The sequence below is a fragment of the Gigantopelta aegis genome, unplaced genomic scaffold, assembly GCF_016097555.1.
Source record: "Gigantopelta aegis isolate Gae_Host unplaced genomic scaffold, Gae_host_genome ctg4429_pilon_pilon, whole genome shotgun sequence".
NCBI lineage: Eukaryota > Metazoa > Mollusca > Gastropoda > Neomphalida > Peltospiridae > Gigantopelta > Gigantopelta aegis.
In genome coordinates this window covers 15,046-42,010 of record NW_024533860.1, presented here as the reverse complement: position 1 = coordinate 42,010, position 26,965 = coordinate 15,046, and the positions used below count along the sequence as shown (strand labels likewise).

Genomic DNA, 26,965 nt, shown 5'->3' with positions numbered 1-26,965 from the left:
GAGAGTAGTGGCAATTCTAGTAAAAATACCAGGCCTGAAGTCATTACCATATATTCCATTAAGACCAACAATACAGGTAAGTACCAGGATCAATACCCGTAAATGTATATGGTGATGAATTGAATCAAGAATCTATTAGATCTAAAAATCTTTTCACACAGTCTACAACATGACTATAACCCCTGATATGTTTGAGGAGCAAATGGAGGTGGTTCTGTCCACTGTCATAGTCATCGTGGTTTGGTAGTTGTGGTGATCTGAAGGTCATTCACTCTTATGATGCTAAAGTTATATAAAGTACAAGAAGTAATCAAGGCTCAATATTACACACTCACAGAATGTTTGGCTTATAATTTACTATTTTTTACTTGATACTAGGTAATACAGTACTATCCTCACTGCCCATATGAACTACAAAGACAAGCCAAAAAGTTCACCCAACAATAATCCTGTGTTACACATTCAACATTGTGTTAGTGGTAGTTCCTGCACTCATAACAGAACTACTACCATACTGAGTTGATTAGAACACCTCATAGCCAGCTACTCTGACACAGATGACCCAAGAGAGTGTACATGAGCCAGACCTGTGTTAAGTCTGTAGCATTCAGAACCAGTAGGAGTACCAGCAACTGTAACAGAGAATCTCGGAATATAGATATCATCCTACTCAGCAATTTATATTAACCTGTTATAGGCTGTGATGTACTATACTACTTGTAGCAATGACATTACCAATAGTACCAGCATTTCTACTCTGGCATTGGACACAGTACATGGTAGATACCGCCTGTCTCATCCTCACTTTTATTGTCACCTGTGTAACAGATTTCTGGTCATTTTCTTACCACACGAGACAGGTCACCACTAGAATGGTGAATGTATTACTCCCTCTGTACAAGTGACATCAGTGGGAGGTCCATCAAAGATTTAAAGGTAAGAGTGAAGACATGGAGGGTTGGCATCTCTTCGGGAAATGAGAGAGAAAACTGCATGGAAGAGTCTACATAGGACCATCTATATAAGAGTGAGATATATCATCACTTTTATTACTACATGAACTCAGTCACTACCCATTGTTATTATAAGTACCAGTTCTGTATGCTCCTACCACTAGTGTGTTTGGTTCACTCCATTCTTATCAGAAATGATACCAGGTGTATAGACCTTCATAACCTAATAGTCCAGCTTTTCTAGCTAATGCTATCTGACCTGTAAAACTCTTAGAGAATATTGGACTTGGTGCTGAGCTATCATCAAATGCTCCATAAACAAAGGTACTTGAGTACCATTAGGATAATACCATAGTCCCAATATTAGAACCATTATTAGCACTCTGACACCACAAAGCATCAGTAAATACCATCATAATTCTGATGATCAACATTATAAAACTGTCCAGATATATATCATTGAGAAGACTGGTATTATCCTATTCTCATAGGGTAGATACAGTTGTATACCTGTTATTATAAACTATATATTAATGATCACTCTAACAACAACTACTTACCATTACTAGGTCCTGTTGATAGGCTCTTGTCCATCTCCTAGTTTTGTACTAGTAGTAACATATTAACAATAACATCTTCACTGACTCCATCCTCATCTTTGACAGAGTTAGTGATGATGTAAGTCAAACTAGTAATAGAAGTACTATTTTTAGTATCACTATGAATAAAACTAGATGGTCTAATAATACCTTGAAACAATTATTTTCAATAACAATCTCATTGTGATGATGTCATGAAATAATGTCAAATGGTCCAATTAGGATTAGTAGATATCCTCATAAGGTGAATTATAGTATTATATAATGTATTACTTTAAATGTACTCATAGTAGATGATCTTACATCTTTTAATACTAATTTCATCTGAAATTTTTATCATTTTCTAACCCTTTTCAACATCAACATCAAATACACACTATACATGTACTACATTGGTATCAAGTTTTATAAACATTAGATGTGTACAGAAAAAAGGTAATAATAAGTTTGTAATGATAATTTATTATTATACTACAAACTTTAGAATCAAGAGTTGTATGCTATTCTATCTGCTATTGATAATCTTAGTATTGTTAGTAAGACTACAGATATGACAAATAATACAAGCAACATTCTGTAAATCCAGTAGTTGTCAAACTAAAAAACAAATTGAAGTAAGTTTATAACTTGAAGAGTGTCTTCTATATCATCACAATATTTTATTGAGGATTAAATTTTTTACAGACTGCTGTAGTTTTACAATCATGTTAAAAATGTTAATGAGAAATGAAGTAGAGAGAAGAATAGTACAACAAGTAATTATACTGATTATCAAAGTACTATTATTTCTTCAGCTGGAAAAATCTTATCAAAATAGCAGACAATATAAGATATTAATTATCATTTTGTTCTGTAAATATAATCATCTCAACTGATAATATATTATGTCACCAAATCAATGACTAATTATTTAATTAGTTAATTAATCAGAAGTGTCTAATTGTTTAGTCAAATTTGTGTCATTTTGTTCTTTTATAAAATCACACTTGTATTTTGTCAGAATGAATGTAGGTGGGAATGTACTCAACATAATCTTTCTATCTATGAGTAAATGTTTCTGAGACAAAGAGAAACTGTATGTATTTCACTAGATCTTTGCCAGAAATCAAAATAAACCTGTCCTTACCAAATGATAATAACAAATAAAAAACCAAACAAAACTATATTGTTATATTGTGTACAATACAATTATGATAATATATGTACCTACATATACAGTATTTAATTGTAAGCATGTGTCAAGACCTGCTAATGTGTCCTTGTTAGTTACTAGTATGCAGAATCTCATCATAGATGGTTCCTCATAAGTGTGATCTTGTTGAGAAGTGAGTTCATTTGGTTCTTGATTAGTTAGCTCATATAATGCTTCTTCAGATTTACTACAAACATCATATTATAATTTTAAATCTGCCAGTATTATAAACTCACTTAGTACTTGTTTTTTTCAACACTATAAGCTTGACTGGTTGTCATAGTGATATCTTCATGTGATGTTTTCATAATACATCCATTTAATGGTCAATAAAGTTAGTTTATCTAATGACATACCCATACCTTAATAATTGCATCTTTTTTCTGTTGCCTTATTATAATCAGTACTAGTATAATAATAATAATACCAGCAATAACTAATAGTAATAACAATATTGATAATGCAGTTAGTATACTAGTAGAATACTGACACTCTGTACATGTGGTTGTCATAGTGATAATGGGAGTAAAACCTATAGAAGAATGATATCATCATTACATAATACAATGAGTACATAGTTACAGTAATCATTATTTAAATGTACAGATATGTTAAATGAGCTATAGCTGTAAGGAAAGGATACAAATCATTGAAAAGACAGACAAGACACCTACATATATTATTGGGTAGAGATAGGGTATCACTCCATTCTCCTGGTCCTACACTGGTATATGCTCTCACTCCAATGATATATTAGGTTAGGTAGTAGTCCTCCTATACTGTATTGTGTGTTGGTTGTATTAGTCATATTGTTGGGACTATTACTGTTAGACTCTCTGTAAACGTATCTCATACATGATAATGACACCATTGGTACTGAGGGTATATTCCATGTAATATTGATCACTTGTATATCTGTACCACTTTGTATTAGACCAGATATAACACCAGGTTCTATAGTATATCAATAATACATTATATATCAGTATTAACTGACTTACCAGCTTCTCCTGGTTGTTGTATTACCTCACTACTTGCTGGTCCAGTCCCACCATCATTGTATGCTGTTACTGTCACAGTGTAGTTAGTGTAAGGGTGTGAGTGTTGTGAGGTTGTATTGTCTGTTGTCTCCTCCAGTGATGTTAACAATGTCACTGAATGCTGTGTTAGTGTAGTAGAGCAAGTAACCAGTGATGGGTCCATTCTGTCCTGAACAAGGCACCTCATTCCATGATACAGTCATAGACCTTGCCTTGACTGATGAGATAATGATATCACTGATTGATGAAGTGGGAGCTGTAGATAATGTGAGAACAAACATAATCATGAATATGAAAATGTATTATATTACCAGATGAGAGAGTAGTGGCAAAAACACTCAGGCCTGTATTGTCACTACCATATATTCCATTAAGACCAACAATACAGTAAGTACCAGGATCAATACCAGTAAATGTATATGGTGATGAGATTGAATAAAAGAATACACTAGGCCCAAAACTCTGTTCACACAGTCTATGACATTGACGATAAGACTGATATGTTTGAGGAGCAAATGAAGGTGATGTCCATGTCACAATAATAGTGGTATTAGTAGTATGACAATTATAAAGTCATTCACTCTGGGGATTGCTAAAGTATTATAAATCATAAGAAGTAATCATTGCTAAATATTACACACACTCACAGAACACATAGCTTGTAATATTACTATGATCACTAGGTAATACAGTACTATCCTCACTGCCATATGATACTACAAAGAAGTTGTAAGTTTCACCACCAACAAGTCCTGATGTTATATCCAACATTGTGTTAGTGGTAGTTCCTGCACTCATAACAGAACTACTACCATGACTGAGTTGATAGAACACCTCATAACCAGCTACTCCTGACACAGATGACCAACAAAGTTGTACATGTTCCAGACCTGTGTTAAGTCTTGTAGCATTCAAACCACTAGGAGTACCAGCAACTGTAACAAAGAGAGAAATATTTATATCATCCTACTCAGTGATTTACTAACCTGTTATAGGCTGTGATGTACTACTACTATTTATAGCATTTGGACCACCTTGTCCAGGAGAAGGACCATTTAGTTACTCTGGCATTGGACACAGTACACTGGTAGATACCAGCTTGTCTCATCCTCACTGTCACTGTCACCTGTGTAACAGATCCTGTTCCATTCACTATCACACGAGATAAGTCACCACTAGCAATATTAAATGGATTACTTCCATCTGTACAAGTGACATCAGTGGGAGGTCCATCAGAGACATTGAATGTAAAAGTGAAGACTGGAGGGTTAGTATCTCTTGTGGAGATGAGAGAGAACTGCATGCTGGAGTCTGCATCAGGACCATCTATAGGAGTGAGATATATCATCACTTTATTACTACATGAACACTGTCACTAACCATTGTTATTATAAGTAACAGTTCTGTATGCTCCTACACTAGTGTTTGGTTCACTCCATTCTCATCAGGAATGATACAGGTGTACAGACCTTCATAACCTTTTATCCTAAGATTTCTAGCTAGTGCTATCTGACCTGTAAACCTCTTAGAGAATATTGGACGTGGTGCATTATGAGCATCAAAGTTTCCATTAAACAAAGGTACTTGAGTACCATTAGGATAATACCACAGTCCAATATCAGAACCACTATTAGCACTTTGACACCACAAGGCATCACTAATACCATCATTATTCTCATCAACACTAAAAAAACTGTCCAGCATATATCATTGAGAAGTCTGGTATTGTCCTATTCTCAAAGGGTAGATACAGTTGTACACCTGTTATTATGAAGTATATATCAATGATCACTCTAACAACAACTACTTACCATTACTAGGTCTGTTGATAGGCTCTTGTCCATCTCCTAGTTGTAGTAGTAGTAACATATAACATAATATCTTCACTAACTCCATCATCATCTTTGACAGAGTTAGTATACTGATGTAGTAAAGTATTAATAGAAGTATTATTTTTAGTAACAGAATGAAAAATAGAGATCTAATAATAACTGTTTAGATAAAAGAGTGACATTTTGTAGTATCATATTAACATGTATATACATGCATTAAAACATATATTAGTTACCATGACAATAGATATTCAAGATTAGTGTGTTATTTTGTAAGCATTTGTTATCATAATTTAATTGCAGAGTATACATACATGTACATATATTGGTTACCATGACAATACATGTACAAGATTATTGTATTTAATTGCAGAGCATACATACATGCACAAGATTATGTATTATTTCTATAGTTACTCTGTTAGCACATTTAATGGCAAACATAAATTAGAGAGAGAGAGAGAGACAGAGAGACAGAGAGGAGAGACGAAGCCCAATGATCAACTTAGCCTTAAAGGAACCACATTGATGGTGCCTGAATACCAATGTTCTTTACTCTAATATGATACTTTAATATATCTAGTTTATAAACATTAGATGTGTACAGAAGAAAGGTAATAAGTTTTGTAATTATGACTAATTTATTATTATGTTATCACTTTAGAATCAAGAGTTGTATACTATTTTATCTTCTATTGATAATCTTAGTATTGTTAGTAAAACTACAGATATAACAAAATACAAACAACATTCTGTAAATCCAGTAGTTGTCAAATTAAAACAAATTGAAGTAAGTTTATAACTTGAAGAGTATTCTTTTATATCATCATAATATTTTATTGAAGGATTATATTCTTTACAAGACTGCTGTAGTCAATCATGTTAAAATGTTAATGAGAAATGAAGTAGAGAGAAGAATAAGTACAACAAGTAATCATACTGATTATCAAAGTACTATTATTTCTTCAGCTGGAAAAATCTCTATCAAAATAGCAGACAATATAAGATATAAATTATCATTTTGTTCTATAAAAATGAATTGTCTCAACTGATAATATATTAATTTCCCTAATGATTTAAAAGACTAATTATTTAGCTAAACATAAAATGTGTCTGGCAACTTGAATTTGTTTGAATACTAGATAGAATTACTGACCTTGACAGCTAACAGAACCTTTTATCTCTGGGAGTTAATTTTTCTGAGACGAGAAGTTGGATTTATTTTAACAATATCAAATAGATCTGTCCTTACCAAAAGATAATAGTAAATAAAAACCAAACAAAAATCTATATTGTTATATTGTGTACAATAAAATTATGATATATTATGTACTATATATACAGTGTTTAATTATAAACATGTGTCAAGAGCTGTTAATACAACACATGTCCTTAATTGTTAATTCTGGTATGCAATATCTCATCATAGATTACTCTGTCATAAGTAAGGTTCTGTTGAGAAGTGAGTTCAGTTGGTTCTTGATTAGTTAGCTCATATAACACTTCTTCACGTTTACTACAAGCATCATATTATAATTATAAATCTGTTAATATTAATAACTCACTTAGTACTTGTTTTTACAATACTATAAGCTGGACTGGTTTTCATAGCAATATCTTCACGTAATGTTGTCATACTAAATAAATCAATAAAGTTAATTTATCTAATGACATATCCATACCTTAATAACTGTATTTTATTATATAGTCTTATTATAACCAGTACTAGTATTACAATAATAATACCAGCAATAACTAATAGTAATAACAATATTGATAATGCAGTTAGTATACTAGTAGAATACTGACACTCTGTACATGTGGTTGTCGTAGTGATAATAGGAGTAAACCCTATAAAAGGATGACATCATCATTACATAATACGATAACAAAATATAACGTAAGTACATATAGTAGTTATAGTCATATCTACAATGGAATCCATTGTATTATTTTTAATATGTTTTACTTGTTTGTGTTATCGATATTGAAGACATAATTGTTGGTATTGGAGTACAAATGAATCCTATAATAAAAATATATAATATATAATATAGACAAAGGATAATGAAGTGTATTAGTGTTAAGTGGGTATGTAAATGGTCATGTGGTCTAGCTACTTGGCTGAATGTCATTGAAGTTAAGCAATGCTGAGTAGGAGCATTTATATGACGGGAGACTGTTTAGTGATGTGCTGCTGGAATGGATCAGGAACCTATACAAGGCTATGGGCTCCTGAGTAGACCTAGCTCTAACACCTTAAATTAACTTGTGTTATATTATATATAATTGACTCAAGATAAATAGATTATCAAATAAGTCTTACCAGGTGAGATAGGTTGGGTTCTCTCTCCCTCATAATCAACTCCATTTATTTCATATGTTACAGAAAGTGAAAATAAATAATCTAAGTTAACTTGTAGTCTTTCTATTACACCTTCACTGCTACCAGGCGAAAGGTTCTGTTACCCATATCAGACTGTATCTTATGATTACTAGTACTAATATAATAAACAGTATAGTGTTTGACTTCTGGAGCAATAATAGGTTGCCACAAAGCAAGTACTGCAGTGTCATTGATTTTAGTAATAGAGAATCTAGAAACTGTAGCTATAGAGGAAAGGATACAAGTCATTGAAAAGACAGACAAGAGATTTACATATCTTATTGGTAGAGATTTGAGTATCCCTCCATTCTCCTGGTCCTACACTGGTATATGCTCTCACTCCAATGGTATAGTTAGTATTAGGTAGTCGTCCTCCTATACTGTATTGTGTGTTGGTTGTATTAGTCATATTATATGGACCATTACTGTTAGACTCTCTATAACGTATCTCATATATGATAATGACACCATTGGGTACTGTAGGTATATTCCATGTAATGTTGATCACTTGTATCTCTGTACCATTTTGTATTAGACCAGATATAACACCTGGTTCTAAGTATATCAAAAATACATTATATATCAGTATTAACTGACTTACCAGCTTCTCTAGTTTGTTGTATTACCTCACTTCTTGCTGGTCCAGTCCCACCATCATTATACGCTGTTACTGTTACAGTGTAGTTAGTGTAAGGTGTGAGTGTTGTGAGGTTGTATTGTCTGTTGTCTCCACCAGTGATGTTAACAGTGTAAGTGAGTGTTGTATTAGTGTAGTAGAGCAAGTAACCAGTGATGGGTCCATTTTGTCCAGCGCAAGGTACCTCATCCATGATACAGTCATAGACCTTGCCTCAACTGATGAGATAGTAATATTTCTGACAGATGAAGTGGGTGCTGTGGAGATATGTGAGAACAAGATAACATTTGTGGATGTGAAAATGTATTGTACTTACTAGATGAGAGTGTAATGGCAATTCTAGTAGAAATAGTCAGGCGCATAAAACACCACCATAAACTCCATTAAGACCAACAATACAGACAGTACCAGGATCAATACCAGTAAATGTATATGGTGATGAAAACTGAATAAAACATAAGAGTATATAGAAATTCTGTTTCTGTTCACACAGTCTACGACATTGATGATAAGGCCGATAAGGTTGAGGAGCAAAATGAAAGTGGTGTCCATATTATAGTAATAGTGCTATTAGTAGTTCTAAGAATCTCAAGGTCATTCACTTCTGGAATTGCTAAAGTATTATAAATCATAAGAAGTAATTAAGGCTAAATATATACACACTCACAGAACACATAGCTTATAATATTACTATGATCACTAGGTAATACAGCACTACTCTCACTACCATATGATACTACAAAGAAGTTGTAAGTTTCATCAACAACAAGTCCTGATGTTATATTCAACATTGTGTTAGTGGTAGTTCCTGCACTCATAACAGAACTACTACCACTACTGAGTTGATAGAACACCTCATAACCAGCTACTCCTGACACAGATGACCAAGAGAGTTGTACATGAGACAGACCTGTGTTCAATCTTGTAGCAGTCAGACCACTAGGAGTACCAGCAACTGTAACAAAGAGAGAATATTTATATCATCCTACTCAGTGATTTACTAACCTGTTATAGGCTGTGATGTACTACTACTACTTGTAGCATTTGGACCACTTTGTCCAGGAGAAGGACCATTAGTTACTCTGGCATTGGATACAGTACACTGGTAGATACCAGCTTGTCTCATTCTTACTGTCACTGTCACCTGTGTAACAGATCTTAATCCATTCATTATTACACGAGACAGGTCACCACTAGCAATGGCGAATGGATTACTTCCATCTGTACAAGTGACATTAGTGGGAGGTCCATCAGAGACAGTGAAGGTAAGAGTGAAGACAGGAGGGTTAACATCTCTTGTGGAAATGAAAGAGAACTGCATAGAGGAGTCTGCATCAGGACCATCTATATAAGAGTGAGGTATATCATCATTTTATTACTACATGAACTCAGTCACTGACCATTCCTACTGTAAACATAATTTCTGTATATCCTACCACTAGTGTTTGGTTCACTCCATTCTCATCAGGAATGATACAGGTATATAGACCTTCATAACCTGATAGTCCAGCTTTTCTAGCTAGTGCTATCTGACCTGTAAACCTCTTAGAGAATATTGGATGTGGTGCTGAGCTATCATCAAATGCTCCAGTAAACAGGGGTACTTGAGTACCATTAGGATAATACCACATCCAATATTAGAACCCATCATTAGCACTCTGACACCACAAGGCATCACTAATACCATCATTACTCCAATCAATATCATAGAACTGTGAACCATATATCATTGTGAAGTCTGGTATTGTTCTATTCTCAAAGGATAGATATAGTTTGTACACCTGTTATATTATAAACTATATATCATTGATCACTCTAACAACAACTACTTACCATTACTAGGTCTATAGGTAGGCTCCTGTCCATCTCCTAGTTGTACTAGAAGTAACACACAACATAATATTTTCACTAACTCCATTATCATCTTTGACAAAGATAGTGCTGATGTAGTTAACTATTAATAGTAGTACTATTTTTAGTATTACTATGAGAAATCATAATAGCAGATCAAATAATAACTGTATTGATATTAGAGTAGTATTCTAATATTTATAACATTAAACACATGTTGAAGACAATGAGAACAGTTAGTATTGATATAGTGAACTATTAATAGAAATACAATTTTTACTATGAGAAATCATAACAAACAGATGGATACAATAATAACTGTTTAGATAAATAGAGTAACACTTTGATATCTATAACTATATCATATTAGTACATGTTGAATACAATGAGAACAGTTAGTATTGATATAGTGAACTATTATAATATAACTTTAGTGATGAAAAATACAATAAATATCAATAGTAGTTTATTCATAATTGTGATGATGATGTCATAAAATAATGTCAAATTGTACAATTGGGATCAATAGATACTCTCATTATAATAAAGTCTATTATAGTATTATATAATGTATTATGATAAAGTGTATTATAGTATTATATAATGTATTATAATAAAGTGTATTATAGTATTATATAATGTATTATAATAAAGTGTATATAGTATTATATAGTGTATTATAATAAAGTGTATTATAGTATTATATAATGTATTATAATAAAGTGTATTATAGTATTATATAATGTATTATAATAAAGTGTATTATAGTATTATATAGTGTATTATAAAAGTGTATTATAGTATTATATGATGTATTATAATAAAGTGTATTATAGTATTATATGATGTATTATAATAAAATGTTTATAGTATTATATGATGTATTATAATAAAATGTATTATAGTATTATATAGTGTATTATAGTATTATATGATGTATTATAATAAAATGTATTATAGTATTATATAGTGTATTATAATAAAGTGTATTATAGTATTATATAATGTATTATAATAAAGTGTATTATAGTATTATATAATGTATTATAATAAAATGTATTATAGTATTATATAATGTATTATAATAAAGTGTATTATAGTATTATATAATGTATTATAATAAAGTGTATTATAGTATTATAATGTATTATAATAAAGTGTATTATAGTATTATATGATGTATTATAATAAAATGTATTATAGTATTATATAATGTATTATAATAAAGTGTATTATAGTATTATATAATGTATTATAATAAAGTATATTATAGTATATATAGTGTATTATAATAAAGTGTATTATAGTATTATATAATGTATTATAATAAAGTGTATTATAGTATTATATGATGTATTATAATAAAATGTATTATAGTATTATATAGTGTATTATAATAAAATGTATTATAGTATTATATAGTGTATTATTATAAAGTGTATTATAGTATTATATGATGTATTATAATAAAGTGTATTATAGTATTATATAATGTATTATAATAAAATGTATTATAGTATTATATAGTGGATTATAATAAAATGTATTATAGTATTATATAATGTATTATAATAAAATGTATATTATAGTATTATATAGTGGATTATAATAAAATGTATTATAGTATTATATAATGTATTATAATAAAATGTATTATAGTATTATATAGTGGATTATAATAAAGCGTATTATAGTATTATATAATGTAAAGTATATTATAGTATTATATAATGTATTACTTTATATTAAATGCACATATAGTAGATGATTACAATTCTTTCCTGAGAATGCTCAAATCTTATGACCACCTCCCTGGAGGGAGGAAGGAAGAGAGAGCGAGAAAGAAGTATTAAGAGGTGATAAGGTAGTTACAAATGAAGATGAGGGTAACATGGAAGTTTGTCTTCAGGTTTTGACTGTGAATACTTTTGATGTTAAGCTTTACAGTTACTCCATTACTTGATCCAGCAACAAGTATGTGAAAAAATATACAGATTCAAATAAGTGACATTTCTCTACAGATGGAGTAGATTTTATTGACACTGCTCAACTTGTAACTCCAATCAGAGGAATATCATCAATTTGTTTTAACATTTCTGTATTTCCTGATAATGAAGAAGAATCAGAAGAGCACATTTCTGTTACCTTGATCTACCTATTGTTTGGTTGGTTTCAACTCTCATCTACAAGTCTTATTCAATATTGTCCATTGTCAGCAATCACTGTGACTATTTCAGCTGCTGGTATGATATAATGTACTCTTAGAATCTACTTATTATTATATTTCAGATTGTTCTATGCAACATTGTTGTACAGTAGAAGACTCTATGGTTGTCACTTCTTTTCCTAAACCCCTAGCAATTTCATTTATTGTTACCATGGCAGCTGTGAACATATTGTCCTTCATAAATGTAATCTAACCAGCTCATTTGTCATCACTGCCGACCACAGTCCTAATAATTTGACACTTTCTCAAGTTGGATTACATGTGGTTGTTATATCTGATGACTTAGTGGTTGATAATCAAGGGTCTCAGAATGACTTTTGGCAATGACAGTATAGTTAGTGATCTTCTCTTTGCAATACCTCTGTATATGTTTAAACACATCATTAAATGATGTATCATTGTTCTTTGAAATCCATGGAGCTATTGAGAAAATGTTCAATCTTATTTTTGATAGAGGTGTTTCCATGAATGCTCTCTACGATGCTATGAACAACTCCTTAAATGCTAATATAATTACATCAATTAGTGTCAAGGCTGTTGATAACCAGGGACAATATGTTAATATTATAGTGAGTGTGAAGGATCAGTGCAATCCACAGATAAATGGAATGAAAGCTCTCTGTTATGATCAGTCAGAAATAAATGTGGCAAAACACATGAGTCAAGTTAGGCTGTCAGTACCAAATTGTGAAAGTGAGCAATTGGTCACATGATGTGGGTCTTATGTGAAGACATTAACAGACAAAAAATGATAGACTTTGTTTTCAGTAGAGCCATTAACTTAAGTCCATCTTCACATGGTTTAGTAGGTAAGCCAATTTATAACAAACAACAGTTGCTTTTGTTGTCATTTATTATTTCTAAAAGTAAAGTAGACTATAGATGGAAACATAATACCGTATAGCGGGTATTATTGGCGGCGAATTTAATTTGGCGTATTGGCGGTCTGCAACAAAATCGTCAAATCAAAAACCGTCAATAATTTTTTCACGCCTCCCTGCACGTGATCCCCATCTGCTAGCTGCTACGTAAATGGCGTTACTTAGATATTTCACGAAGCGACTGTCCTGACTAATGAAGAACAGTGCACATCCTTATCACGAAAAGAACTAAAAGTACACAACTAGCAGTCTAGCAATCTCGTAAGTATCCATCGATCTACTTTCACGAGAGTTCACCTGGCGTTATATAGTACCACCCACCTTTAATTACAACAATTATTTTAATAAATCGCCAAATTTAAATTTCGCCAAATTTTAATTTTGCTTATTTTGATGGCAAACCGTCAAATATTTTGACCGCCAATAATACCCGCTATACGGTATGTCACCTTTAATAGGGCAGTTTTGGAATATTCCAGTGACTGCTCAGAATTACTACACTAAACTATGTGATGACATCAAAGATGACTATGACTCAGATAAGCTATACCTAACTCCACCCAGTGGACATACCATCAGGCAAGTTATTGGAGAGCTCTACCATCGAAGTTGAGATTGTACTTTGAAATCTTGTATTTATGCTGGAAATTCATAAGGAGGGAGATCAATAGATATTGCTGGCCCTAGAGACAGTGTCATCAATGAAGTGTATGCAGATTACGATGTTACTGATGATTTAGTTGGCACAACATTTAAGTATTCTCAATTTGATACTTCTCTCTGATAAATACAGCCTCACGTTTACTTTTTAAATATATGATTGACAATTTACACATAATTAATTTGTGTAATGCCTACTATTGTAAGGACCATAGATAAAATTTAAATTCATGAAATTTTTAAGTCAACTAAACAGCAATGAGACATCATATGAAGTCACTAAAATTAATGTGAATGGTAAACTAGTGTATGCAGAGTTTCTAGCTACTATTGTACAGCTGACCTTTAATTAACATTGTGATTTATATCAAATGGAATAAACAAAGTCTGTTTCAAACGACTGGTTAAAATATAATCGGAATACTTTCCCTCAATCACAGAATCATTATACTTAGTTCCAAACTCTATTGCAGTACCACCTTGTCCAGTGCCTGCATAGAGACAAGGTCCAACACTGTTGTCCCAGGTACGTACATATAATTCAGCTACAAACTCTCTTGTAGGTATAGTTGTGCCCATTTCTTGGGGGTGGAGTCACAGTAATAACCCACAGGTATTAATACTATAAACTGTTGGGTCTAGTTGATCAATAATTTGTTGATCATCAAATTCTTAGCTTGCATTTTTAATATTCCAGAATTGACCTGTATCACAAGACAAAAATATATGATATTATTTTCTGGGTAATAATTAAATGTATTCAGTTTTAGAATAAATATTAGTAGGTCTAAAACTGAGACACTTTCTCTTTCTAATTAAGGCACATCTCCATGGAAACGTCCCAGAATGTCTAATCCCAGAATGTCTAATCCTATAAATGTCTAATCCCATAATGTCATAAAATAATGTCAATATTGTCTAAGTAGGATCAATAGATACTCTCATTATAATAAAGTGTATTATAGTATTATATAATGTATTATAATAAAGTGTATTATAGTATTATATAATGTGTTATAATAAAGTGTATTATATATTATATAATGCATTATAATAAAGTGTATTATAGTATTATATAATGTTTATAATAAAGTATATGTATTATTATATATGCATTATAATAAAGTGTATTATAGTATTATATAATGTATTATAATAAAGTATATTATAGTATTATATAATGTATTATAATAAAGTGTATTATAGTATTACAATAATGTAATTATAAATAAAGTGTATTATAGTATTATATAATGTACTACTTCAATTTTAATATAACATTTTAATCAGATACCAATACTGATTCCATACCACGACATCTTACCAGTTAACATAAGATCATGAAAAAATGATTCATTGCATAAAACAATGTTAGTACAAAGTAGTGTTAACTAATAATCATAATTAACAAGCTTTAAATTGTGGTGCAGAAATAACAGTTTATCTAGTTTATCAGGTGAAAGACGATTACGAGATTCTGTCAGGATACTACCTGCAGCACTAAATAATCTCTCTGAAGCTACTGTAGAAGCTGGACAAGTGAGGTATCTAAGAGCTAATGATGTAAGAATTGGGTGTGTATCCTTATGTTTCTTCCAATACAACAAAGGGTTAGAGAATTGCGTGGTTCATTTGCTTCCTTCAGATACTTTTCAACATAATGGTGGAGACCATAACTAGAGACTACTCTACTCCTCTTATTAAAGTGTGGAAATCAGATTGAACTGGAAACTATTGTCTAGAATGTCAACTAAAACTTTTTATGTTCCTATGGCCAAGTATACTAATTGTATTGATTATCAAAACATCATTTCCTCCAGCTGAAAAATCTTATTAAATATCAGCCAAATTAAGAAAGATATTGTTAATTTATTCCATAAAAAAATTATAAGTCTCAACTGATATACATTCAAGTCCTCAATCAATCATAAAAAGCTAACCATATGCATTTAGTCAAATAATCATTTGATTGTCTCATAATTGTATTTTGTCAGAATGTTAGGTAGTATAGTTGACCTCGATAGCCAACAAGACCTTCCTTCCATGTTAGTAGGTTTCCTACTAACACGATTTAACTAACAAACAAATTAACAAAATAATAATTGAATAATTATTAATTAATATAAAACTGACTGTAATTCCTAATTGCTTTCAAAAACGTGGCTCTACAAAGAACCATGGACCCATATTGGAAGGTTCTTCTTGACTCCATAAAAACTCTATGATAAATCAATCAATAAATAAATACATTATAATAGATATATTATTAATACATTATAATAGATACATTATTTATACATTATTATAGATACATTATTAATACATTATTATAGATACATTATTAATACATTATTATAGATACATTATTAATACATTATTATAGACATTATTATATACATTATTAATATATTAATACATATTATAGACATTATTAATACATTATTATAGACATTATTAATACATTATTATAGACATATTATTAATACATTATTATAGATACATTATAATACATTATTATAGACATTATTAATACATTATTATAGATACATTATTAATACATTATTATAGATACATTATTAATACATTATTATAGATACATTATTAATACATTTATAGATACATTATTAATACATTATTATAGACATTATTAATACATTATTATAGACATTATTAATACATTATTATAGACATTATTAATACATTGTTATAGAACATTATTAATACATTATTATAGACATTATTAATACATTATTATAGATACATTATTAATACATTATTATAGACATTATTAATACATTATTATAGATACATTGTTAATATATTATTATAGACATTATTAATACACTATTATAGACATTGTAAATACTGCCATATCTCTGTCCACATACTAGATAGAATTACTGACCTTGACAGCCAACAGAACCTTTATCTCGGGGAGTTAGTTTTTCTGAGACAATAAATATTATGAATATTTATTAGGGTAAAAATTTTGCCGCGGCGGGTCTGGGCACCCCCTATGTTTACACTCTGGATCCGTCGGTGATAGCAAGTAAAAACCAAACAAAACTATATTGTTATATTGTGTACAATAAAATTATAATATATTATGTACTACATATACAGTGTTTAATTATAACCATGTGTTAAGAACTGTTCATATAACATATGTCCTTAATTGTTAATTCTGGTATGCAATATCTCATCATAGATTACTCTGTCATAAGTAAGGTCCTGTTGAGAAGTGAGTTCAATTGGTTCTTGATTAGTTAACTCATATAATGCTTCTTCACGTTTACTACAAACATCATATTATAATTATAAATCTGTTAATATTAATAACTCACTTAATACTTGTTTTTACAATACTATAAGCTGGACTGGTTTTCATATCAATATCTTCACGTAATGTTGTCATACTAAATAAATCAATAAAGTTATTTTATCTAATGGCATATCCATACCTTAATAACTGTATTTTATTATATAGTCTTATTATAACCAGTACTAGTATTATAATAATAATACCAGCAATAACTAATAGTAATAACAATATTGATAATGCAGCTAGTATACTAGTAGAATACTGAGACTCTGTACATGTGGTTGTCATAGTGATAATAGGAGTAAACCCTATAAAAGGATGACATCATCATTACATAATACGATAACAAAATATAACGTAAGTACATATAGTAGTTATAGTCATATCTACAATGGAATCAATTGTATTATTTTTAATATGTTTTACTTGTTTTTGTTATTGATATTGAAGACATAATTGTTGGTATTGGAGTACAAATGAATCCTATAATAAAAATATATAATATATAATATAGAAAAAGGATAATGAAGTGTATAAGTGTTAAGTGGGTATATAATGGTCATGTGGTCTAGCTACTTGGCTGAATGTCATTGAAGTTAAGCAATGCTGAGTAGGAGCATTTATATGATGGGAGATTGTTTAGTGATGTGCTGCTGAAATGGACCAAAAACACATATGAGGTTATGGGCTCCTGAGTAGACCCCAGTCTAACACCTTAAATTAACTTATATTATATTGTATATAATTGACTCAAGATAAATAGATTATCAAATAAGTTCTTACCAGGTGAGATAGGTTGGGTTCTCTCTCCCCTCATAATCAACTCCATTTATTTCATATGTTACAGAAAGTGAAAACAAATAATTTAAGTTATCTTGTAGTCCTTCTATTACACCTTCAATGCTACCAGGCGGAAAGGTCCTGTTACCCATATCAGACTGTATCTTATGTTTACTAGTACTAATATAATAAACAGTATAGTGTTTGACTTCTGGAGCAATAATAGGTTGCCACAAAGCAAGTACTGCAGTGTCATTGATTTTAGTAATAGAGAATCCAGAAACTGTAGCTATAGAGGAAAGGATACAAGTCATTGAAAAGACAGACAAAAGATTTACATATCTTGGTAGGGATTTGAGTATCCCTCCATTCTCCTGCTCCTACAGTGGTATATGCTCTCACTCCAATGGTATAGTTAGTATTAGGTAGTAGTCCTCCTATACTGTATTGTGTGTTGGTTGTATTAGTCATATTGTATGGACCATTACTGTTAGACTCTTATATAACGTATCTCATACATGATAATGATACCATTGGGTACTGTGGGTATATTCCATGTAATGTTGATCACTTGTATTTCTGTACCACTTTGTATTAGACCAGATACTACACCAGGTTCTACAGTATATCAATAATACATTATATATCAGTAGTAACTGACTTACTAGCTTCTCCTGTTGTTGTATTACCTCACTACTTGCTGGTCCACTCCCAATATTATTGTATGCTGTTACTGTCACAGTGTAGTTAGTGTAAGGTGTGAGTGTTGTGAGGTTGTACTGTCTGTTGTCTCCTCCAGTGATGTTAACAATGTCACTGAATGTTGTGTTAGTGTAGTAGAGAAAGTAAACAGTGATGGGTCCATTTTGTCCAGAGCAAGGTACCTCATTCCATGAGACAGTCATAGACCTTGCCTCAACTGATGAGATAATGATATTACTAACAGATAAAGTGGGTGCTATGGAGATATGTGAGAACAATATAATATTTGTGAATATGAAAATGTATTATACTTACGAGATGAGAGTGTAATGGCAATTCTAGTAGAAATACTCAGGCTTTAATGTCACTACCATATATTCCATTAAGACCAACAATACAGTAAGTACCAGGATCAATACCAGTAAATGTATATGGTGATGACATTGAATTAAAGGATATAATAGAACCAAAAGTCTGTTCACATAGTCTACGACATTGACAATAAGACTGATATGTTTGAGGAGCAAATAAAGGTGGTGTCCATGTCATAGTAATAGTGGTATTAGTAGTTGTGATGATCACAAAGTCACTCACTATTGGGAATGCTAAAGTATTATAAATCATATGAAGTAATCATTGCTAACTATTACACACTCACAGAACACATAGCTTATAATATTACTATGATTACTAGGTAATACAGTACTATCCTCACTGCCATATGATACTACAAAGAATTAAAAGTTCCACCACCAACAAGTCCTGATGTTATATTCAACATTGTATTATTGGTAGTTCCTGCACTCATAACAGAACTACTACCACTACTGAGTTGATAGAAAACTCATATACCTGATACTCAGACACAGATGACCAAGAGAGTTGTACATGAGCCAGACCTGTGTTCAATCTATTAGCAGTCAGACCACTAGGAGTACCAGCAACTGTAACAAAGAGAGAATATAGATATCATCCTACTCAATGATTTACTAACCTGTTATAGGCTGTGATGTAGTAGTACTACTTGTAGCGGTGAAAAAACCAATAGTACCAGCATCTACTCTAGCATTGGACACAGTACACTGGTAAGCACCAGCTTGTCTCATCCTCACTGTCACTGTCACCTGTGTAACAGATCCTGGTCCATTCACTGCCACACGAGACAGGTCACTACTAGCAATGGTGAATGGGTTACTTCCATCTGTGCAAGTAACATTAGTGGGAGGTCCATCAGAAACATTGAAGGTAAGAGTGAAGACTGGAGGGTTAGCATCTCTTGTGGAAATGAGAGAGAACTGCATAGAGGAGTCTACATCAGGACCATCTACATAGGAGTGAGATATATCATCACTTTATTACTACATGAACACAGTCACTAACCATTGTTATTGTAAGTCCAAGTTCTATATACTCCTACTACTAGTGTTTTGGTTCACTCCATTCTCATCAAGAATGATACAGGTGTACAGACCTTCATAACCTGATAGTCCATCTCTTCTAGCTAGTGCTATCTGACCTGTAAACCTTTAGAGATATTTGGACTTGGTGCTGAGCTATTATCAAATGATCCAGTAAACAAAGGTACTTGAGTACCATTAGGATAATACCACAGTCCAATATTAGAACCATTTATTAGCACTCTGACACCACAAAGCATCACTAATACCATCATTACTCCAATCAATATCATAGAACTGTCCACCGTGTATCATTGAGAAATCTGGTATTGTTCGATTCTCAAAGGATAGATACGTTGTACACCTGTTATTATGAAGTATATATTAATGATAACTCTAACAACAACTACTTACCATTACTAGGTCCATTGATAGGTTCCTGTCCATCTCCTAGTTGTACTAATAGTAACATATAACATAATATCTTCACTAACTTTATCATCATCTTTGATGACAAAGTTAGTGCTGATGTATGAACTATTAATAATAGTAGTACTATTTTTAGTATTACTATGAGAAACCATAGTAAAAAGATAGATCAAATAATAACTGAATTGATATTAGAGTAGTAGTCTAATATTTATCATATTAACACATGTTGAGCACAATGAGAAACAGTTAGTACTGATATAGTGAACTATTTAATAGAAATAAATTTTTAGCATGAGAAATCATAACAAACAGATGGATCCAAGATGGATCCAATAATAACTGTTTAGATAAATAAAGTAACACTTTGATATCTATAACTATATCATATTAGTACATGTTGAATACAATGAGAACAGTTAGATTGATATAGTGAACTATTATAATATTAACTTTAGCATTGAAAACTGCACTAAATATCAATAATAGTTTATTCATAATTATAATGATGTCATATTATAATGTCAAATGTCCAAGTAGGATCATTAGATGCCCTCGTTATAATGAAGTGTATTATAGTATTATATAATGTATTACTTTAAATGTATATATAGTAGATGATCTTACATCTTCAAAATTGATGCAATCAAAAATTTTTATCAATTTCCAATCCTTCTCAACATCACCATCAAATACATGTACATAATGTGGTTACCATGGTGACAATACATGTACAAAATTATTGTATTATTTCTTAATTATTCTGTTAACACAATTCTTTCCTGAGAAAGCTCATCTAAATTTATGATCATTTCCCTCAAAGGAGGAGGAAGCGAGAGCAAAAAGAGAGAGAGAGAGAGAGAAAAGAGAGAGAGAGAGAGAGAGAGATGAGAGAGAGAGAGAGAGAGAGAGAAGGAGAGGAGAGGGATGAAGGCTAATGAAGAGGCTCTGGCTGAGAGGATCCATGTTAGTAGTGCTGAGATAACAATGTTCTTTACTCCAATAGTATATGGTATCCTAATACATTAAGGAAAGTTATCAATAAACATATAATAACAAGATTGTAAAATTGCAAGTAAACCATAAAAGGTATGTCTATTTTTAAATTCATCATCTATCTATCTATCTATCTATCTAATATCTATCAATCCTTTCTAGTCTATGTATATTGTTACATATAATATGTCAATGTCAAAGTACTATCATTTCTTCAGCTGGAAAAGTCTCATCAAAATAACAACCAAATTAAGATAGTTAATTTATTTCATAAATAATTAATCATCAAACAATCATTTGATTGTCTCATACTTGTATTTTTGTCAGAATGTTAGGTAGTATAGTTGACCTTGATAGACAACAAGACCTTCTAACTAAGAGTTAATTCATAAGACTAGCCAATATATGTATAGTTATTTCAATGGACCATTGCTAGAAAGCAAAATAAAATTTGTCTTGTACAATTAAATACAATGACCATAACATGATAAAGCTGTAAATATTAAAGAGGAACCAGCTGTAATAAATAATACAGTTATAATGGAAAAAGTTTCCATTATCAGTTGTTTTGCTTCAGATTGATGAATTTTAGATATACCCACGGCAGGTGGTCCATAAGGTTTCCTACTAACACGATTTAACTAACAAAACAAATTAACAAAATAATAATTGAACATTACTAATTAATATAAAACTGACTGTAATTCCTAATTGTTTTCGAAACGTGACTCTACAAAGAACCATGGACCATATTGGAGGGTTCTTCTTGACTCCATAAAAACTCTATGATAAATCAATCAATAAATAAATACATTATAATAGATATATTATTAATACATTAGATACATTATTAATACATTATTATAGATATATATTAATACATTATTATAGACATTATTATACATTATAATAGATACATTATTATACATGTATTATAGACATTATTAATATATTATTATAGATATATTATTAATAATTATTATAGACATTATTAATACATTATTATAGATACATTATTAATACATTATTATAGATTAATATGCCATATTCTCTGTCCACATCACATTGAGTTTTATAAGAGGTTAAAATTTTTCAGGTTATAGACACCATACCTTTTACATTTGTATACTTTGTCAATTCTTTATAGAGAGCTCCACTTGGAAAAGGACACAATAACTATCAGAGGAATTATATAACATGGTCTTATATCAATAGAGTACCTCTAATCTAACAAGTGCAGTATCTTGAATGTTGTGTTTTCTACGATATGAATCTAGAGCATAGAAGTGTTTACCTGAACAAAGAAACAACTTTCTTTACACTAAATGAGAAAAAATGGAAGTAATTTTAATGGTTGCTGACCTATCCATCATTCTGTCTGTTTATCATTCATCCATTCTTTACTCACAGTTTAGGATCAACAGTTTACATCACCAAGAACTGGTTTAAAACAAGTACCAGGTGACATATCTGCTAATGATGAAGCAGCTGCCTAGTGTAGTTATTAATAAACCAGTCACAATTTAATTTAAGTTTTACTCACTGGTAATCTGAGCAATATCTTAGGAGATTGTACTATTAAAGGTTTTCGGAAATTTCTTAACATCTAAAAATAATTATTGTGTTTATTTTTAGAACAAACTTATGACATCATTGTATATACTTGTCTCCTAAACAGGTGGAAATATTGAGCTGGAGTTGTTGGATGAACAATATGCATATTAACATTGTCACCATCTGGACCCTCTTCTAAACTATCAGTCATCTGTGTTAGAAAAATGATAGTACTACAATATCTATACACTATTTCTTACTTGTAGAAATCTTTCTATTCTACATGAAGAGTTTCTGGCCCAGCACCATCATATCCATGAGGAAGAAGCATGACCAACCCGCTTTGCAATAACCATTTGTCTAACAAATATATGTGTGTTCATTCAAATGGATGAATAGAAGGAAAATCAATGGATGAATAGTCAAAGGATTAATGGCTACAACAGAGTACCTTCTCCTGATGATATAAATGTATCAATAATAACTTGTGCTCCATTAAAAAATCACCAAATTGTGCTTCCCAAACAACACAATGTTTGGGATTATCTATGCTGTAACCATATTCAAAACCTAGCACAGCTTCTTCACTTAATGGACTGTTAGCGATCTGTGTGTGTATGTGAGTGAGTGAGAATAAAAAGAGAGAGAGAATACATTGATTACTCAGCAAACCTAACCTCAAGAAAATTAGTCTGAGAGTCAGACAATTGATTTAACGTGATATATGCTTCATCTGTTTCTTGATCTACTAAATCATATGTCGATGACTAAATGTTCCTCTACCCACATCCTGTCCACTGAGTCGTACATTAAAGCCTTGATAAAGAAGGCTACCCACAGCAAGTGCCTCAGCTGTGGCCCAGTCTAGTTTAGTTCCTCCATTTAGCATATTTAGTCTATTTTCAATGTGAGTTTTCTTCAATCGGGATGGACTACCTAATATAGGGCAAAGGAGGATGTTATAGGGTCCTGGAGCAGCTTACAAATGTTTCTGGAACCTCCACTGATTTGGCTCCAATGTACTTTAATAATTCAGCTGCTAGACCAGTATCCCAATGAGTTATTTGATCTGATGGATGATCCAATCCTGTCCATTGAGCTTGAAGATGACTAATCTAAGTAAAGAGTAGTACAATGAAATCAATGATGACTCAGTTGTATATTTCAGCTGCTGTTTCTAGCATGTACTTACATCAGGTTTGTAATCATCTGCTGTTTTAAATGACTTATTTAATATTTCATACTCCTCATCCAAAAATGTCTCTTTATCTTCAATATTATCACTATTACTCTACATATATATCACCACATGGTTATCATGTGGCTATCATGTGATAGCATACTTGTAATTGATCCAGTAGGTATCAGGCACTGAAGAAATGAGCATCAATGGCTTTGTACATGCTGGGTTGAGTCATAGAGGGATCATCGAGTTCGTTGTGACCCCTAGAGAATGAAAAGAGAGGACAATTGACCCTAATTAGATAAGAAATATCCTACCATTTCCTATAACAATTTAAGACAACAAAGACATCCTTTTTCAAATTGTAGCCTATACTCCATTGCTATATGACATGCTCTCACCACTTCCTTAATAGGAAGTACATATATTTTATCATAAAGAGATAAAATAACTCACTTCAGGATGATTACCATTAACATGGAGAACAGGACACCCATTCATTTTAGCAACGTCACTACAATAACTGGAAGATCTAATCAAGAAGAGAACAAAGTCATATTAAGAACACTTTTCCTATTGTTCTTACCTGCCATATTCAGCTGGTGTGGTAAATCCAAGGTAATTGTTAACTATTAAGTGTACACTGCCTCCTAACTCATAGTGAGGCACATTACTAATAGCTAAACACTCCATATTAATTCCTTGAGCAGCATATGAAGCATCACCATGAACTTGTAAGCAATAACACCTGATAATCATGTGACCATCACATGACAGCTGTGTAATATTATTTACTTTTCCTTTGTCATTTGTTCTTTGTGATATGGTCCTGATTGACGAGTCAGCATTCTAGCTCGGGCCTTTCCCATAGCAACTGGGTTGACAGCATCCAAGTGGGAGGGGTTAGGTACCATAGTGATACGAAGTGAGTTGTCAAGAGTTGTTTCATGATCATCAATGTCGAATGATGAAACTATTTAATTTTGAATGTAATTAAGTGATTATTAAAGGATCCACTGACCTAAATGAGACAGAACATCACCAGTACCTGGAACATCAGCTGGAAACTCAGGATTACCTTTAATCTGAAAAAAGTTTTATGAATAGTTGTTTGTTTCAACAGTTGATCCAAAATCCATTCATCTGTCCATTCATCCATCACCTTATAAAACATATGAGAAGGGGAGAACTCAAGAAGACCAGTGAGTAAATTCAGTCTACCTCGATGTGGCATACAAATAATGACATCAGACATTCCCCTAATCAGTGACAATTATAGCACAATAATATGAAAATATAAAATACTATACAATATATACTTTTGATTGCTTGTTGGAGAACTTCATCAAAGAACCCCCATCATACTCTCGCACCTTCAGCTCCATAGCGTTTCACAGTACCAAACTTTTTAGCAAGAAAGCTGTCAAAAACTTGTGATTTTCAATAACTGCTTTGCAAGCTTGAGCTAAACTCTGAAGGAAGTTCATTAAAACGATTTTGTTCATAGCATTGTAGCAGCCACTCTCTCTCAGAAGGGTCCTGACAAACATCAGAGTAACTGGTACTTCTCTATTACTTAACAATATACTAACTGTCAAATGAGATGCTTCAGTGTTAGGGTGCTACAATACATCTTTTCAAGATAAGCAATTAGTCAGTTAAAACAGCATGATCTTGGTTAAAACCAAACAAGATACCTATATTATTGATGTGTGTGTGTGAGAAGAAGAGGTACTACTAGTTTTAGATGTAAATGGACTAACCAGTGGTGTCATAAGTTTGCTATTGGATGAGTCCAGACCATATATTCTGGCTGGAGTTCTGGTAATTCTGGTCTATAAATAATATTTTCAATATATATTATCAATATTTTATTTTGCAAAGTAAACAAAACAAGTTATAATGGACTACCTTATTTTATATTTAATGGATCAACATCTCCCTTTTTGTGTCCATAATTTTGATATCCAGCAACTAATCTATATAAATTGGCTTCTTTGGCCCTTGTATTAAGCCATTGCTCTGACACTACAGACAATCCAATTATAGAACAATGTAAAGTTAATAATTACTCACCTGGTTGATTTGAATGTAAGGTTTTTTTTCCAGTGTCCAAAGCAATTCTTAGTGTGGTATGCTCTCCATTCCAGCTTAGTCAAGAGACTGAGCGCCCTCCAGACCCACCATGCTGCCATGTGTTGAGAATCTACGGTCGTGAACAATAAACAATTCCTAAAATCCTACAACAATATTTCCGTAAAACTCAGTACACATCAGTGTAGACTATACTACGACGTAGCCACACCCCTAATAATTAAAATGTCTTTTATACCTTTTAAGACAA

General features: G+C 31.5%; 1 protein-coding gene across 1 annotated transcript; it reads right to left on the bottom strand.

Moving 5' to 3' along the window:
• Nucleotides 1-4,847: 4,847 nt before the first annotated feature.
• On the bottom strand, nt 4,848-26,816 carry LOC121392756 (probable 2-oxoglutarate dehydrogenase E1 component DHKTD1, mitochondrial; the record flags this gene model as incomplete). The annotated part of the gene is given in 21 exon segments (XM_041523844.1): nt 4,848-5,110; nt 20,057-20,386; nt 23,319-23,376; nt 23,428-23,490; nt 23,548-23,649; nt 23,699-23,730; nt 23,733-23,798; nt 23,890-23,943; nt 23,946-24,045; nt 24,116-24,195; nt 24,198-24,389; nt 24,439-24,553; nt 24,965-24,976; nt 24,978-25,028; nt 25,078-25,153; nt 25,208-25,369; nt 25,417-25,594; nt 25,643-25,706; nt 25,784-25,896; nt 25,956-26,056; nt 26,698-26,816. Coding segments are annotated over 21 exon segments (2,331 nt in total), but the record flags the coding sequence as incomplete, so codon positions are not given.
• Nucleotides 26,817-26,965: the final 149 nt, after the last annotated feature.